At 37.2% G+C, this 16,916-nt stretch overlaps 1 protein-coding gene across 1 annotated transcript; it reads right to left on the bottom strand.

The window, feature by feature from the left end:
- Nucleotides 1-1,762: 1,762 nt before the first annotated feature.
- On the bottom strand, nt 1,763-11,575 carry LOC128508470 (butyrophilin subfamily 2 member A2-like). The gene is made up of 14 exons (XM_053479817.1): nt 11,418-11,575; nt 10,224-10,286; nt 9,704-10,048; nt 9,473-9,622; nt 9,257-9,397; nt 9,110-9,165; nt 7,917-7,980; nt 7,753-7,830; nt 4,438-4,494; nt 4,065-4,175; nt 3,186-3,269; nt 3,004-3,069; nt 2,810-2,836; nt 1,763-2,720 (listed from the first exon to the last, which is right to left on the bottom strand). Exons 1-14 carry the CDS (start codon nt 11,425-11,427, stop codon nt 2,188-2,190), a joined length of 1,785 nt encoding a protein of 594 aa, XP_053335792.1. The 5' UTR covers nt 11,428-11,575; the 3' UTR covers nt 1,763-2,187.
- Between the last annotated feature and the right edge of the window lie 5,341 nt (nt 11,576-16,916).

The following is a 16,916-nucleotide window of genomic DNA, read 5'->3' as shown; positions in this document are numbered from 1 at the left end:
AAAATCATAAAATTTTCTGTTAAAAAATATTAATAAATATGCAAAGTTATTATACACCACCATGCATCACATTGACACTAACAGTAACAACATACATTTATTTATTTTAAATATGAATGTTTATAATATGCATATTATCTGTATTTCAGTGGGACAGTGATTTGCAGACGGTCCCTAACTCATGCAGTAGGTGAGGTTCTGTCGCTGGACTCTGTTAGTGAATCTCCGATACAAATGAGAATCTGGAGGCCGGAGCTCGAATATCCAATGTTAAACCAACTTCACTGCGGTCAGAAAGATTCACATCAACCAGGAAGAACTCAATCATCTGGAAAGTGTCCATTAAACTCCTACAGATCATCTACACTCACTGGACTTTCAGTTTCACAAGCAGGTGTAGAATTACAGTCAGTCACCTTCAGGGAGGATCCAAGGGCCAGGTGGCACTTTATATTTAATAATAATAATAATCATAATCATAATAATAATAATAAATAAATAATAATAATAATCATAATAATAATCATAATAATAATAATAATAATAATAAAGAATAGGTTACAGTTTATTTAAAGATCTTTATGGAAACTTACATAAATTCCTTCTCTTAATTTATTATGATTTATTAATGTGTAGTTTGCTGATGTGCTATAAAATGTTTAATATTAAGTAGATTTAAATGATATAATTTTGCATAAAACATGACTTTTTAAATGATAATGTTCTTGTGTTACAGTGATTTACTCCACTGCTGATGTTGAGTTCTGAGCTCTGATTGGTCAGAAGGTGTTGATTAGTGTGTAAGGTCTGATATGGAGTTTATTTTACACAATATAAAGGCTTTTGTGTTTACATTTTAAATATAAATATTTCACTTTGTGTTTGTTTATTCTTGCATGTTTATAATTCAGTTGTAATTATGAATTATGTTTGAACAGCAGGTGGCAGTCTTTAACTGTTTTAGTGTTGTAACGATTTATTGTTATTTTGAGTTTCTTCCAAAAAACTTCACACCAGTTGTTGTCACATGACCTGTTCCTGATCAGTGTGCTAAATTTATATTTTGTAGTTTATAATAATATTTTGAGTTTATAATAATCTCCTGTGAGAAAACAGTCAGTTAAAACAGGAATGGTGGTTTAGTGGTTAGTACTGTTGCCTCGCACCTCCAGTGTTGAGGGTTCGATTCCTACCTCATGTTAGTGTGTGTGTGTGTGTGTGTGTGTGGTGTTTGTATGTTCTCCCCATGTTTGGTGGGTTTCCTTCAAAAGACTTTTAGATTAGGCTTCCCTTATTGCCCATAGTGTTCATGCACTGTAATGGAATTGAAGTATGTCCAGGGTGTACCCCACCATGACCCTGTATACAGGATACATAGATAATGAGTGAGTGGAATTCACACTATTAAAACTTAAAACTAATTAACCAAAGTACCGTCTCTTTTTTTAAAATGTAATTCGCTTAAGTTTAATTAAATTATTCACAAAAGTTTAAGGAGCAAAACTAAACACTGACAGTAACACAGTGAAGGTTAAACCTCTATAGTTTAGTGTAATATAAGTAAAGACAAAACTAGATGTGTTTCTGTGTCTACAGTAAAGTCTTAGTGAAGGTAAAGTGTATTTACAGCTGGGAGGAATCACTTGATAACTGTGGTTTGGGGGATTTAATGAGGAAGACGACTGAGACGATTCTATATAATCTGTAATCTGCAGGAAAGACTCAATAATAAATAAGAGAAGAATTCATTACAGACTCAATCAGGAAACATTTAATTTACATTCATATTAAAATATTCAGTTGCTCCATGTATTAAACACATGACTTATAAACCTCATTATATGAACTTTACAAACAAATCCTTTCCACACGTCTTATTTTCTGTGTTTAAAGTCACAATAAAATGAGACTACAGTAAATGAACATGTGCAGATAATCCAGGTGACGCGGCACAATAAGCGATATAAGAGTCCCAGCCATCAGAAGTCCAGCTGCAGTTTAGCAGTAATAGTGAGACACTCGGTGTGGACATCATGTCCCTCACTTAAAGTCCAAATCTCTCCTTTTTCCTGTCTGGTTTTAAGCTCTGGTTTTAATTAGGAGTGTGTTATGTACAGTATGTATACACACTTTATATAAATACATTATAAACTCACACATCATCATATTACAGATGTCTTTATTCTCCTAAATAATCCATACAGGATGAGAGTCTCTGACTCCAGGGCTGATCAGAGGACGCAGTGATGTTCTGACGTCCACATTAGTGAAAGTGTAGATGTGTGAGTGTGTATTAATATTATAAAATGACAGTGTGTGTGTATCACAGTCTAAAAACACTCCCACTGCTGTCAGCTCTTTATTAACGTCTGGGAGTGAAATCACTTCTGTTTGATCTCTGATATAAACTCCTTTATCTCCTCTTTCATAACAGAGAACCCAGAACCCATCCTGTGGTGTAAACTGGACGCTGTACTCTTTCTCAGCTTCATCACTCACTACACCAACAAACCAGGAGAATTTTACTGTTTTCTGTGACTCTCTCAGTTTCACCTCCCAGTAATGTTTACCAGCCTGAAACCTCTCTTTACACAGAGTGAAGATTTTAAACTCATCAGGATTGTTAATGTCCAAGTGAGGGTACACAGCAGAGCTCCTTACTTCCTTTCCCTCGTATATTAGAGACTCTGGAGTTTCCTCTGGGTCGATGCTGATGTTCACTGCAGAAATAAATGAGATTTTTGTTATTATTATTTTACACTTCACACTTACAGGAATACAGTAATGTTCAACTGAATTTATTTCTCACCTTTGTATTGTTTCACTTGGTCTAAATCTGTTAGAAAAATAATAAATAACAGTAAAGTACAGTGATGAGTTTATAAAGTCAGAAAAAGTAAATTTATTATTTTTATCCATAGACGTCTTCTGTGGTTTAGTTCATCTCACTTTATGTCTGTTCATCTACTGTTCCTTAAATATTTACAGTAATATGTAACTTACTGTAACTGATCTCTGACGTGGTGAGAGTGGGTCTGTTATCTGAGGTGGAGTCAGCAGGTCCAGTCTCTGAAATGGAGGCAGTAAGTGTGAGATTAGAACTGGTGATAGTGTGGATGAGATGTGAGGTGGAGGCAGCAGGTGTTCTTCTGGAACTCCATTAATCTACACTCATGTATCTGTACCTGGAAGGTGTGTTTTATCTTCCAGTGTTTCAGGATTCTGATGTTCAGATGATTCCTGCTGACTGACCTCTGCTCTCACACACACTATAGAGAATTAATAGAAACACAGTTCGAGATTTTCTAGGACGAACCTTTTACTGGTTTTGTGTCTCAGGAGAAGAGATGGAGGAACTACTACAGTTTAACTGGAATTCTTTAAACCCTACCAACTAATTCACTGTTATTATAAATTAATAAAATACAAAAAGATTCTTCTGGGGCTCCTTTAGGATTTATTACATAATAAAGCTTTCTGAAATATTTTTAATAGAAACCTGTTTACTTAAAAAAAATATGTTTTTGTATTTTCTTTCCCCCAAACCTTAGAAATACACATAAAGAACCTTTAAGGGTTATACTTTTTATAAGAGTGTTAGAAGTTTATTTACTTTAAAAACACATTTAGCTTTTTTTGTGGTGACTACAAAATTTCATATTAGATGTGTATTTCTGTAATATTGGTTTATATGTTATTACGTCAACTTTTATATTACAGCTTTTTTTATCACACAACACACTGCACCTCCTTATTGTCTTTGATGCTGACTGTTGACATTTTTAACTCATTTCGGTCTGGTTGAATTTTTAGCATGTTAAAGTAAAAACAAATCAGAAACACACACACACACACACACACACACACACACACACACACACAGGACAGGCCTGGCTATCTGGGTTGGTTAGAGCTGTTGAGTGGTTTAGATCCTGATAAAACAGTAACTGATGACCAGTTGATTATCATTACATCATTCAAATGGGATTAGTTTCTCCTCAGTACCTCTCTCTACATCTGTTTATCTACTGTTACTTAATTATTTACAGTCATATTTAACTTACTGTAACTGTTCTCTGACACGGGTCCAGTGGGTCTGTGATTTGCATCAGGTGTGGTATTAGTGGTCGGGGCAGCAGGTGTGGTATTTGTGATAGGGGCAGCAGGTTCAGTCTCTGAAATAGAGGATGTACGTGTGAGATTAGAACTGGTGACAGTTGATGAGATTTGAGGTGGATTCAGCAGGTTCTTCTGTAACTGTACTGTAAGGTGTCTTTTGTCTTTCATTGCTTCAGGTTTAATAGGTTTAGAGGTTTTTTAGGATGCTTCTCCAAATACAAAGACAAAATTATAAAAAGTTATAATAATAAAAATGTAAAAAGTAAAATAAGTTGTATACAATTTTGTGAGTGTTAAACTGCTGTAAAACACATTTACCTGTAGGTGGAGCTGTTGGGGGTATCTTTGCACTTTGCTCAGAATTTTGATCTATATCTATTTACATAAACAAAGAAGAAACACAAAGTCTCAGTGAGACAGACTTTAAAATTTTCTTAAAATAAAAAGATGATTAGATGTTAAAGTGTGCAAACTAGGTGTGTGTGTGTGTGTGTGTGTGTGTGTGTGTGTGTAGAAGTATAACAGTGCCAAAATTCCTCACAGCTAAATAGAATAACTTCCTCTAGACCTCCTGCCTGGCAGTTCCAACCTCAGCATCCTTCTACTGATATATGGAACAATGCTTGAAATTGTTGGCACTGCAGTTTATTGTGGTTGTACATTTCAAAATTTTTTTATTCAAATCTACGTTATTTTTCAACAACAAATCAAGCGGTTAAAAGTCAGGTTTTAAAATTCAGGTAGAAAAATATTCAGGTCTTCACATCACAGGAAGAGTTTATTACAAAGAAGGTATTGATAATTACTGCGGTACGGTCTGCAGTATACTGTAGTCTACCCTTCCTGCTCCTTCTGCAGTCTCTAGTTCTCAGGAAATTACTTGCAGATCAGAACGTCACAAGCTGGGTTATCAGTTAAGTGTCAGAATAAACTCTGTTATTCACTAAACCTCTCCTCCGCCATAATCATTACATTCAAAGTGAAGCCAGTGATCTTTCATTCACACACGAGTGATGGGTTTCCTTCCCCTGCACTCTGTAATGTACCGTCACCTTTTGTAACAAGATCAGGTTCATTCCTTCACCTTCTGTGGCAAATCTCTGTACATGAAGCAACCAGGAACAAATTCAGGAAGAGATCAAGCAGCATGGACTGAGTGAGTGACACCAGAGTACTGCAGACGTCTGTCTGACTCTATACCCAGACGGATCAAGACAAAGAATAAAGGACTTTCATCAATCTCATCTTAAAACTGTGTATAATATTGAAGTTAAATCACATGTTAAATATTAAGCCATAAACATTTCTAAAGATGAGATCAGGATGTAAAAACATAATGTCTGGGACAGATGGAATAAATGCAAAAATACACTTGAGGTATTGATGTAGAGAGATTTTTTCTTGTTACAGAAGGTGACTGTACATTACAGAGTGCAGCGGAAGGAAACCCATCTTGTGTTTAAATGAAATAGCGCTGACTTCGCTTCGTTTTAGCAAATAACAGAGTTTATTCTGACGCTTAACTGACACTGTGACTAAAGTATACTCCGGAACAGACCGCAGTAATCAGTAACATTCTTTGTGATATACACTTCCTGTGATATCCCAGGTGTGAAGACCTGAATTTTTTTTCTACTTTTACATTCCATTTCAGAATTTGACAGACGCCCTTATCCAGAGCGACTTACATTTCTATCTCATTTTATATCTGATTAGGTACAGTAAGGGTTAAGGGCCTTGCTCAGGTCTGGTTGTGGTAGGGTTTGAACCTGGGACCTTCCAGACCATAGTCCAATGTCTTAACCACTGATCTACCCCTGCCCTACCTGAATTTTAATACCTGACTTTTGGCCGCCTGATTTTGTGATGTTGAAAAATAATTCCATTTAGGTCAAAGTACAATACAGAAAAATTCTAACATTTTTATTGTGTCAAGTTTTTGTCCAGTTCACGTAATTCAACATGTTATTTAGCTTTGAGGAATTTTGCCACTGTTATACAGTGGTGTGAAAAACTATTTGCCCCCTTCCTGATTTCTTATTCTTTTGCATGTTTGTCACACAAAATGTTTCTGATCATCAAACACATTTAACTATTAGTCAAAGATAACACAAGTAAACACAAAATGCAGTTTTTAAATGATGTTTTTTATTATTAAGGGAGAAAAAAAATCCAAACCTACATGGCCCTGTGTGAAAAAGTAATTGCCCCCTGAACCTAATAACTGGTTGGGCCACCCTTAGCAGCAATAACTGCAATCAAGCGTTTGCGATGACTTGCAACGAGTCTTTTACAGCGCTCTGGAGGAATTTTGGCCGACTCATCTTTGCAGAATTGTTGTAATTCAGCTTCATTTGAGGGTTTTCTAGCATGAACCGCCTTTTTAAGGTCATGTCACAACATCTCAATAGGATTCAGGTCAGGACTTTGACTAGGCCACTCCAAAGTCTTCATTTAGTTTTTCTTCAGCCATTCAGAGGTGGATTTGCTGGTGTGTTTTGGGTCATTGTCCTGCTGCAGCACCCAAGATCGCTTCAGCTTGAGTTGACGAACAGATGGCCGGACATTCTCCTTCAGGATTTTTTGGTAGACAGTAGAATTCATGGTTCCATCTATCACAGCAAGCCTTCCAGGTCCTGAAGCAGCAAAACAACCCCAGACCATCACACTACCACCACCATATTTTACTGTTGGTATGATGTTCTTTTTCTGAAATGCTGTGTTCCTTTTACGCCAGATGTAACGGGACACGCACCTTCCAAAAAGTTCAACTTTTGTCTCGTCGGTCCACAAGGTATTTTCCCAAAAGTCTTGGCAATCATTGAGATGTTTTTTTAGCAAAATTGAGATGAGCCTTAATGTTCTTTTTGCTTAAAAGTGGTTTGCGCCTTGGAAATCTGCCATGCAGGCCGTTTTTGCCCAGTCTCTTTCTTATGGTGGAGTCGTGAACACTGACCTTAATTGAGGCAAGTGAGGCCTGCAGTTCTTTAGATGTTGTCCTGGGGTCTTTTGTGGCCTCTCGGATGAGTTGTCTCTGCGCTCTTGGGGTAATTTTGGTCGGCCGGCCACTCCTGGGAAGGTTCACCACTGTTCCATGTTTTTGCCATTTGTGGATAATGGCTCTCACTGTGGTTCGCTGGAGTCCCAAAGCTTTAGAAATGGCTTTATAACCTTTACCAGACTGATAGATCTCAATTACTTTTTGTTCTCATTTGTTCCTGAATTTCTTTGGATCTTGGCATGATGTCTAGCTTTTGAGGTGCTTTTGATCTACTTCTCTGTGTCAGGTAACTTCTATTTAAGTGATTTCTTGATTGAAACAGGTGTGGCAGTAATCAGGCCCGGGGGGGGAATCACTTTTTCACACAGGGCCATGTAGATTTGGATTTTTTTTTCTCTCTTAATAATGTAAACCTTCATTTAAAAACTGCATTTTGTGTTCAATTGTGTTATCTTCGACTAATAGTTAACGGTTTTTGATGAGCAGAAACATTTAAGTGTGACAAACATGAAAAAAAAAAACACATCAGGAAGGGGGCAAATAGTTTTTCACACCACTGTATTTCCATAGTGTATGAAGTGTATAGATGAGGAGATGTGACCAACCTACAACCACAGCGTGAGGAACTGTACCTGTAGATGGAGCGTCAGTCGGATCCTGATTCTCCACACGGATTTTATTCAGAGGTTCAGTTTCTGACTGAGTTCCTGCTGTTTTATATGTAAATAAATCTTCTGTTATTATCACTCATTTAGCTGGATTTTATTAATTCAGTGAATTTTACCCCAGCACCTACCTCCTGTCCTGTCTGTCCTTTTTCTCCTGGAGAGAATCAGACCTACAGCAGAGAGAAAACTCTCCTGTATTAGACAGCACAAAGACCTGATAAAGACCTGATAAAGACCTGATAAAGACCTGATAAAGACCTGGTAAAGACCCGATAAAGACGTAATAAAGACAAAGTTTTTCTACAAACCACAAAAAGTGTAAAACTGCTATTTGATAAGACTTCCTGTATAGTCTATTGGACTGCATCAGGTGCTCAGTAATGCACCATCAGGACCGCGTACTGTTACACTTAACGCTGTTCTCATTCAGCTTTTTATTCAGCCTTAGAGTCACTTTTGTTGGATTTCTACAGTGCCTTTCCTTGTATTTATGCATCTTGAACTTCTCCACATTTTCTCACGTTACAACCACAAACGTAAATGTGTTTTATTGGGATTTTATGTGATAGACCAACACAATTGGCACATAATTGTGAAGTGGAAGAAAAATGATAATTGGTCTTAAATTTTTTAACAAATAAAAGACGTTTTGCATTTGGCCAGGTTAGATGGACTGACATGTCTTGGATGGTTCCATGCATGTGCCATCCAATTGTATCTGCCCACGCAATTGTGCTATACTCTTTTCATTATCGGATGATGGATCGAACAGTACTCTGTAAGATGTTAAAAGCTTGGGATATTGTTTTATTACCTAACCCTGCTTTACACTTCTCCACAACTTTATCCCTGACTCTATCCCTGTCTGTCTGGTGTGTTCCTTGGACTTCATAATGCTGTTTGTTCACTAAAGTTATCTAACAAACCTCTGAGGGCTTCACAGAACAGATGTATTTATACTGAGATTAAATTACACACAGGTGGACTAGTTTACTAATTACTTAATTTTGAAGATACAGTTCCACTGGATTTTAGTTAGCGAGATCAAAGTAAAGTAGGCTGAATACAAATGCACGCCACACTTGTGTGATGTTTGTATAATAATTATTTGTAAAAAAGAAAAAAAAATACATTTATCATTTTCCTTCCACTTCACAATTATATATTTGTGGGTTTGTAACGTGACAAAATGTGGAAAAGTTCAAGGGGTATGAATACTTTTGCAAAGCGCTGTATGTTCATCCTCCTGATTCATATATTATTAAAGCAACTTTTGTATGACACCTTTTTTACGTAGCACACAATACACTGCAATTCCGACGACACACAGCACCAGAAGAACAGTAATGATGATGATGATGTATCCAGTCAACGACTCTGCACACGTAAACATAAACAAAAAGTAAACAGGAGTATCGTCGCCAGTTTCAGCATGTTAAAATATACTTTAATCATATGTTTTAATTACCTGTGTCACGTGCAGGGACGTGTACCATTATTCTGTCTTCTTTTCTCTCCTGATCAGACAAACCCACAGAGCAGGAGATCCACTCAGACTCAGAGGGAGACACAATCAGCCACGAGCTCACATCTACAGTCCCTACAGAGTCTGAGGATAATAAAAAGTGCTTTGTTATTTCTGTTTTTAGGATCTTTAATGTAAGTGTAGATGATTAGATCTTACTGATGGTGAACTTGTTGTTACTGAGATCTCTCCCGTCTTCATCTGTCCAGGTGATTGATGGCTCAGGAACCCAACCATGTGACTGACAGCTAACATTCACCTTCCCTTCTCCTGCTTCACGTATGGAGAGAACAGGAGTGGATCCCACCACTGAGAGAGAGAGAGAATTAAACAGACAGATCCACCATGAACTTTGCTTTTTTTTAAGTCAACTGATGCACTAAGTGTTACCTCTCAGTCTGAGGGACACTGTAGCCTTCTCGTACCAGGTAGCACTGGCCACATAACATACATAGTCTCCTCTATCTGTCAGTGTCAGGTTCTCCAGTTTCACAGAGACGTCTCCTTTCTCCAGATCTCCTAACAGGAACACTCTGCCCTGGTACTGAACATCTACAGGACTCTTCTGGATCTGTGCGTCCTTGTAGAACAGAGCCGGGGTGTCATACATATTGGGACGGTACCAGCGCACTTCCATGGGTCGAACATCCATGTTGTTGGTGACAGCACAGTGCAGAGACACAGAGGAACCAAGGAGCCCTGAGACTGGAGACTCAACCTTCAGTGAAAAATATTCTGGAAGAAAGTTTAAACCACACATTAGACAACGTTTCAATTAAATAACTGCTTATGAGCTTTAGAGCGATGAATAGGGTTTAAGCGAGTATTTGTTGAAGGTGATTAAAGCCTAAATGCCTTGCTTTAGTAACTTTATGGCTACCGGTAATATGGAATAAATAATCAGACTGACCAGAGGAAGCCTGATGGATGACAGCTAAAATAAATATCAGTAGAACCCATCTCAGTGGTAGAGCTGTAAACAGAAGAAACACATTTTATGAGCAAAAGAAGCCACTAGACCAATTACTTTATTTAAGTAGATTCAGTTGGTTTGGAGCTTGTTTTAGATTTATCAGTTATAGTACATTGCATTTTTATTATAAATTAAAATACCTTAATATTAATAAATCTTCTATTTTCTCTTTGTATTAGGTTTATATTAGGTTTATCCAAGAAATCAATATTTGTAGAATTATTGCTTCTTTTTCAAGTTCACCCTGACAAAATGATCTAAAAACACTAAAGCAGCATGAGTATTTGTTTCATTCTTAAAACTTTTGGCTTTGGCTGTACAAAAAAGATCTGTCAGAAATGCTGGGATACAGGTGATACAGGTAGTGGACCATCAGAAACAATTAAACACACACTGATAGAATGCAACAAATATAGTAAATAAAGGACTTTATGGTGGACTTAAATATATTAAAGAAAATAACATGTTAGATCTATACAGCTCTGATAAGATGTGACTGGTTAAGCGCAGAGGATTTAGAGCTTTTTTCCCTCTCTGTCAAACTGCTGTTCCAAACTTTATTCCAGCAGCTGATGGTAATGGACATACAAGCTAGTCGCCAAAATGGACAAAATCTTAAAGAAATAGAAGAAGAAGACAACAGAATGTGTCTCTAATGAGAGCAGCTGTAGCTTCATTAATCATTTAAATCTTCAGCTGTGACTTTATTCTCTTAGCTTTTTTTTTCTTCTTTTTTTAAGAATCGGCCTTCACACTGGAGTGTGTGTGTGTGTGTGTGTGTGTGGACCCATAACAGCTGTGGGGATTAGGAATTCTGCGTTCTCACAGCGGAGGTCCACACTGGTGTGTGTGTGTGTGTGTGTGAGAGAGAGAGAGAGAGAGAGAGAGAGAGACTCGCACAGTGTCAAACAATAAATTTGGAGGGAAAATAAGACAATAAATGTAAAATAAAACACGCCCGTGATATTGTGAAGGAACTTTAAAGTAAAACACTCCTGACTCCGCCTCACACACAAAGCCCGCTCTGTTCCAGGCCTTGATTACCGTAAAACCCCGAGTACTCACACTCACCACTCCCTGTGTTTTCTCCCGACATATTCTACCGAGAACAGCACTAAAGCATTCTCTTACCTGAAGTCATGGCAGTAGGGAACACTGTGTGTCAGAAAGATTCACATCAACCAGATTCTCTGTAAAAAAGTTAAATCAGTAAAGATCCGTAAACTCCCAGAGATCACCGAGCGCCGCTCAGGGACACAGGGGGGCCTTTACTTTCGGTTTCACATGGGGATCGTATTACAACTCTGTGTGTGTGTGTGTGTGTGATTCCAAAGTCCTGATAGTAAAATAAGGGACTGGTGGAGCAGGTTTGTGTGTGTGTGTGTGTGTGTGTGTGTGTGTACGATGTGTTTTAAGGACTCAGTGCTCTTCACTCCTCTCCACGGCATCTAATGACATTTATCACTTTCTCACTCACTAATCACCTTACATACTATATATACTGTAACAGTACACTCCCAGAAAACTCTCACCTGATTGTTTCCATACATTTTTAGATCAAACTAGTGTAAGTAAACCAGTCAATCATCTTTAATGTAATCAGTGATATTATTATTATTATTATTATTATTATGATTATTATTATGATTATTATTTGAGGTTGAAGCCCACGTACATGTCTGTGTGTCTCTCTGTACAGCAGAACTCTCTGTCTAACTTATTAATACAAAGAAATCCCATTCTGTAAGGTTGAGTATCTTACGCCTTGTTTACACTAAGTTGTCCTTCTTTGGTGGTCAGACAAATACACTCCCTGTTCGGTAATCGGAGAGTGAATCACAGATGAGAAATGGAAAAAGTAGATCAAAGGATAAAGATAAAAACCACTCCAGCGTGTTAAAATTCACTTATACCACTTCAGCGCTGTTATTTCAGCCAAAGTGAAAATATGAACTAATCCCAGTCAAAATATTCACTTTATCTTTTCTAATTAATATCTATTGGTGCAGGTGTTTGTTTACATTGAGACAGTAGCGCATTAGTAGATTATTTTACAGTAGATTATTAAATCCCACACATAACTGTTCATAACATCACTTTTACTCCACATTTAGATTCACTGATGGTATTTCACTAATATTTCATTAATTCTGTCCCGCATTCAATTTAAGACCCACCTAAGGTTAGAGTTTGGGGCATGTTCACTGTCAAAACGTTCTGTTTATAATCTGGCTCATAACTGCTTAAAACTTCCATTTTGCTCAACATCTGGATTTCACTTATGGTGCAGGTTAAACTGCAGCCAAATATCTAAGGACTTATTGCATTAAAGTTGCATTAAATTCTGTCCGGCCAGTTTTGTGCAATGCTGTGACAAAATCTGGCTGGACAGACATAAATACTGACAGAAAATTTTCTGAGACTCATTTCGGAACCTCCAATGTATAAAACGTAAAGATATCACTGAAAGAATAACTTTAGATTTTTTATTTTTTTGTACTAAAAAGTGAAAACCCCATTTTATTAAATGTATTACTTAATTTATTCCACTTTAAAGTTTCCGGGTTATGTGTTTAACACTTCCTTCTCATTTCCATAGAGCTCCATCATCAGAAAACAATCTGCTAAAATATTTCCAAAAATACAGAGTTGGGCTTAACACACTCCCATGGGGAGTCCCATTTTCTACCTTACACTGGTTTGCCACCTATGAGAACATTTTAACCTGAATGATTCTTCTGTCCAAAACATCGTTAGCTAAATTAAACAGTTTTCCTCCAATTCCCATCATGTGCATTTTGATTAGCAGTCTCTCTCTTTTTTATTGGAGATGAAAAAAATAATATTTTTATTTATCTCTCTCAGGTTATTGCCTCCTTCCAGTGTTCTGGTAATTCTCCTCCTATTATATCCTGTTTTAGAACAACAGCTTACCCTGGCATTCTTTACTTAAGTGCTTTATTATATAATAACAGATTTCATCTTTGCAAAGAGAAGTCTTTCCTATATTATTTAGTGCCGTTTTTTATTCTCCAATTGTAAACAGGGACTCTTGTCCACCATCTGTGCTTCCCTTTCCCCTTAGGACATCCATATTCACTAGTTTTGTTGCCTCTTTTCTTCCCTTTACTTCGATTTAATTAGATTACTTTACTTAGATTACTGGAGTTACCATTTCTTCACTAATTACCTTTTGATGAGTATTTCCATCCTTCCTTTCTTTTCTTTGGTTGTTACTGTAATCTTATCTCCAACCACTAGAACAGGGTAGCTGGAATTTCTTCTATCCCTTTCCATCTCTTTAAATTTAGAAAATTATTTTTGAGTTCTTTTGAGCAGCGTAAATGCTTTATTTGTTTTTCACTGCTTCCTTAAACTGATTATTCCACCATGGCAATCATTTTCTTGACTATTATTGCATGCTAAAAGATCACAAAAAGCAATATAATCTAAAGAAATTTAAAAATAAAATCGAATATAGTTGCAAGCAACAATGATCGGGCCCAAGCACCTGTGCCATCGCCACCTGGGTGCATCAGAAAGACAGTGGGTACTGTGGGCATGCATTTAATAGGGAAATATCAATAAAGCCCTGGATAATAATAAAAAATAATAATAAAATAATAATATATATAGATGCAAGCAACGATGAGCAGGCCCAAGCACCTGTGCCATAGCCAGCTGTGTGCACTGCACAACCTGTGAGCCTTTTCAGCACTCTAAGAACTCTAAACACAGACGCTGATGTCCCTGAATATGGCATAGGCATAGGGCATTGTCTTGGCTGGACGTGTCTTTTTGATGCACCATTTCCAGCTGTGCCTGTATGCCTTTTCATCATGATGAGACTTTGTAAAAGCCTTGGTTGTCACTTAGTGTGATGTCACTTAATATAATCTCACCTAGGAAGCCCCTTTTTAGCGTAGGTTTAAGGCATCGGTATGGCTGAACCGTTTGAGATCAAAAATCCCTTTACAATTTTGCATCATCAATGTTTTGAGATCATGTGGGCTGGGCTTGGTGCTGATCGTAATGGCACAGGTGCTTGAAAGGAAGGCCGCTAAAGGCAAAGGAAGAGAAAGGAAGGCCGCTGCGTCTGGAGCCAGTTTTACCTATTCAAGGGGTGAAACTCTTTTCAACTCATACCACTGGCACTCTCATTGACCTCCAGAGCACATGTCTTATCGCGGGAACAAAGGGTCTGAAGTACAGACACTTCCAAAGACAATAATTTACAGTGTAATCAATGTTTACAACCCCCTCTGTAGATGAAGGTATGAATAAGTGTGCAAGATATGGAATGTTTGAGATCAAATGAAAGCTTGCTTTATTTAAAGAATATTCGTGTAAATAGAAAACTGGTAGCAGGAACAGAGCTCATGTGAATATACTTTATAGAAGTATTAAAATCTCCAACCTGATGAGCCCCACATGACAGACGAAACATCGGGCTAAGGTATGCACAAATGGGGAAACCATGTGGGGCGTGGCTAAGCCCTGCAACAACAATCTGATTGGCACAACCACCCATGGGATGGACTGACTCTACAGGGTCAAATCCCCAAGGTCCAAACACCTCCGCTTTCTCGAACATCATTGTAGAAAGCTTATTTTTTTTGTTGCTCATGCTTCCTCGCTTGCGGGCGCTACACCACCCCCGCGGGTGCTCTTCACCATCGCCGTTTCACCGCTGAACCCCCAAGCGACCAAGTCATCTGCTCTTCAAGAACTCTCAATGAGACTTCATGCCAGATCTCCAAAATCTTGCAGCAAAAGAAACCCTCAGAAGAAGGGATCATGTAGTGGGTGGGATGGATTTTCCATACATGATAGGAATTTGTTTAGTAATCTGTTTATAGAATTTCTATTTGAAATTAATAAAGTGTCTGTCTGTCATGTTTGTGTCCGATTATGTGTTCAGCCTTGTGAATAATTTTATTTATCTTGTAACAGACAGGCTAGTTACAACCAGAAAGACCTTCAACATTTCCTGGGCTTGTCAAATTTCTACAGGCAATTAATTTGAAACTACAGCACCGCCGCACTCTCGTCCCTAATAGAATGTAGAAGAAATAGGAGTCTTGGGTCCCCTTCTAAGACAAAAAGAGAAAATAGTAATAGACCTTAACACAGCATCTAGTAAGATCTTTTATATGTCATGGGTTAATGTTTTTAATATGAAATGGTTAGATAAGAGAGTAGACACACCCTGGTGCAGGCAAACACTGTGCAAACCACCGTTAGCTATAAAGGCAGATGATAACAGCACAGTGGAGAATACTGTATGATATTGTCTCAGTCAATGCTTTTATCTGTATTATAAACCCAGAGGTTACACACAAGTAGCTCACACAAGAGAGAAAGAGAGACAGTATTTTATTGTTTACTATTTTTTCTTGTTGTTATTGTTGTTGTTTTTTTTATTTGTTCTTCATTATTTAATTCACTCAAGTGGGAATTCATAAATTCTGTTATGGTGAACACACACTTGGTTAAAATTAATGACTAGCAAATTCAAATTTATTTTTATTTAAATGATATAATTTTACAGGAAATAGAAAATAATTTGAGATATTTGTAGACACGTTTTGTTTGTTTGTTTTTTTTGTTACAATAATCTACCCAGTGGTGGTGTATTCTGTGTCCTGATTGGTCAGAAGGTGTTGGTTAATTCTCTGTAACGGCAGGCCTGACTGTAACGCAGGTTTGTGTTAATGTGCTCACTTTACTCGTGCTCGTTGTCATAGTAACAGATTATTCACAAAATCGTGTCTGCACACTCGTCACTGATAATTAAACAGATTAAAAACCAGGAGCTTATTCAGCGGAATATAAGGACATACTTTTGCTGTTATATTGTATCGATAAGTGTAAATATATTTAATTTAAGCTATTTGTGTGCATGTATATGGATGAACACATTTCCACTTGAGCTGATTATTACTGATTATTTAACAGCAGATGGCAGTGTTTAACTGTTGTAGTGTTGGTATAATTTATTGTTTTATTTTTAGCCCTTCCATAAAACTTTACATGAGTTTGTTGGTTAACATGAGCCAATTCTGATCAATGACCTGAAATTAGACCCGGTTTTATTATTTTCTGTGACTCTCTGACTTTCACCTCCCAGTAATGTTTACCAGCCTGAAACCTCTCTTTACACAGAGTGAAGATTTTATACTCACTGGTATTGTTAATGTCCCAGTTGGGGTTTGGAAAAGAGCATTTTATTCCCTTTCTCTTGTATGTTAGAGTCTTTGGAGTTTCCTCTGGGGTGACGTAGATGTTCACTGCAGAAAGAAATTAAATTTGTAATAAATATATATTTATATAATATAATATTATATAGTCTTTACACAGAAATATAGCCTTTTACCTTTAAATTAATTTTACCTTTAAATTGTTTCACTCTGTCCAAATCTGTTAGATAAATAATAAATAGCCCAATTGAACACAAATATTTTTATAAAGTCAGTCTATCCATAAAGTCTCACCATAAAAGATGAGTTCAGTGCTTTAGATCCTAACAACACGAAACAAAATAACTGATTAACATTACTGTACATCATCATTAAAATGCTGTGATGGATTGGCCCCCTGTCCAGTGTGTACCCCGTCTCGTACCCTGAG

Source organism: Clarias gariepinus, chromosome 20 (genome assembly GCF_024256425.1).
Source record: "Clarias gariepinus isolate MV-2021 ecotype Netherlands chromosome 20, CGAR_prim_01v2, whole genome shotgun sequence".
NCBI classification, from domain to species: domain Eukaryota; kingdom Metazoa; phylum Chordata; class Actinopteri; order Siluriformes; family Clariidae; genus Clarias; species Clarias gariepinus.
This window is presented reverse-complemented; position numbering and strand designations above follow the sequence as displayed.

Bases quoted from the DNA above. Each gene is read 5' to 3' on its own strand.
- LOC128508470 (XM_053479817.1), bottom strand. The intron at 4,176-4,437 runs GTAAATGTGTTT...CCTCTATTTCAG, and splicing joins CCCAACAGCTCCACCTACAG to AGACTGAACCTGCTGCCCCT. The intron at 2,721-2,809 runs GTGAGAAATAAA...TTATTTCTGCAG, and splicing joins CCAAGTGAAACAATACAAAG to TGAACATCAGCATCGACCCA.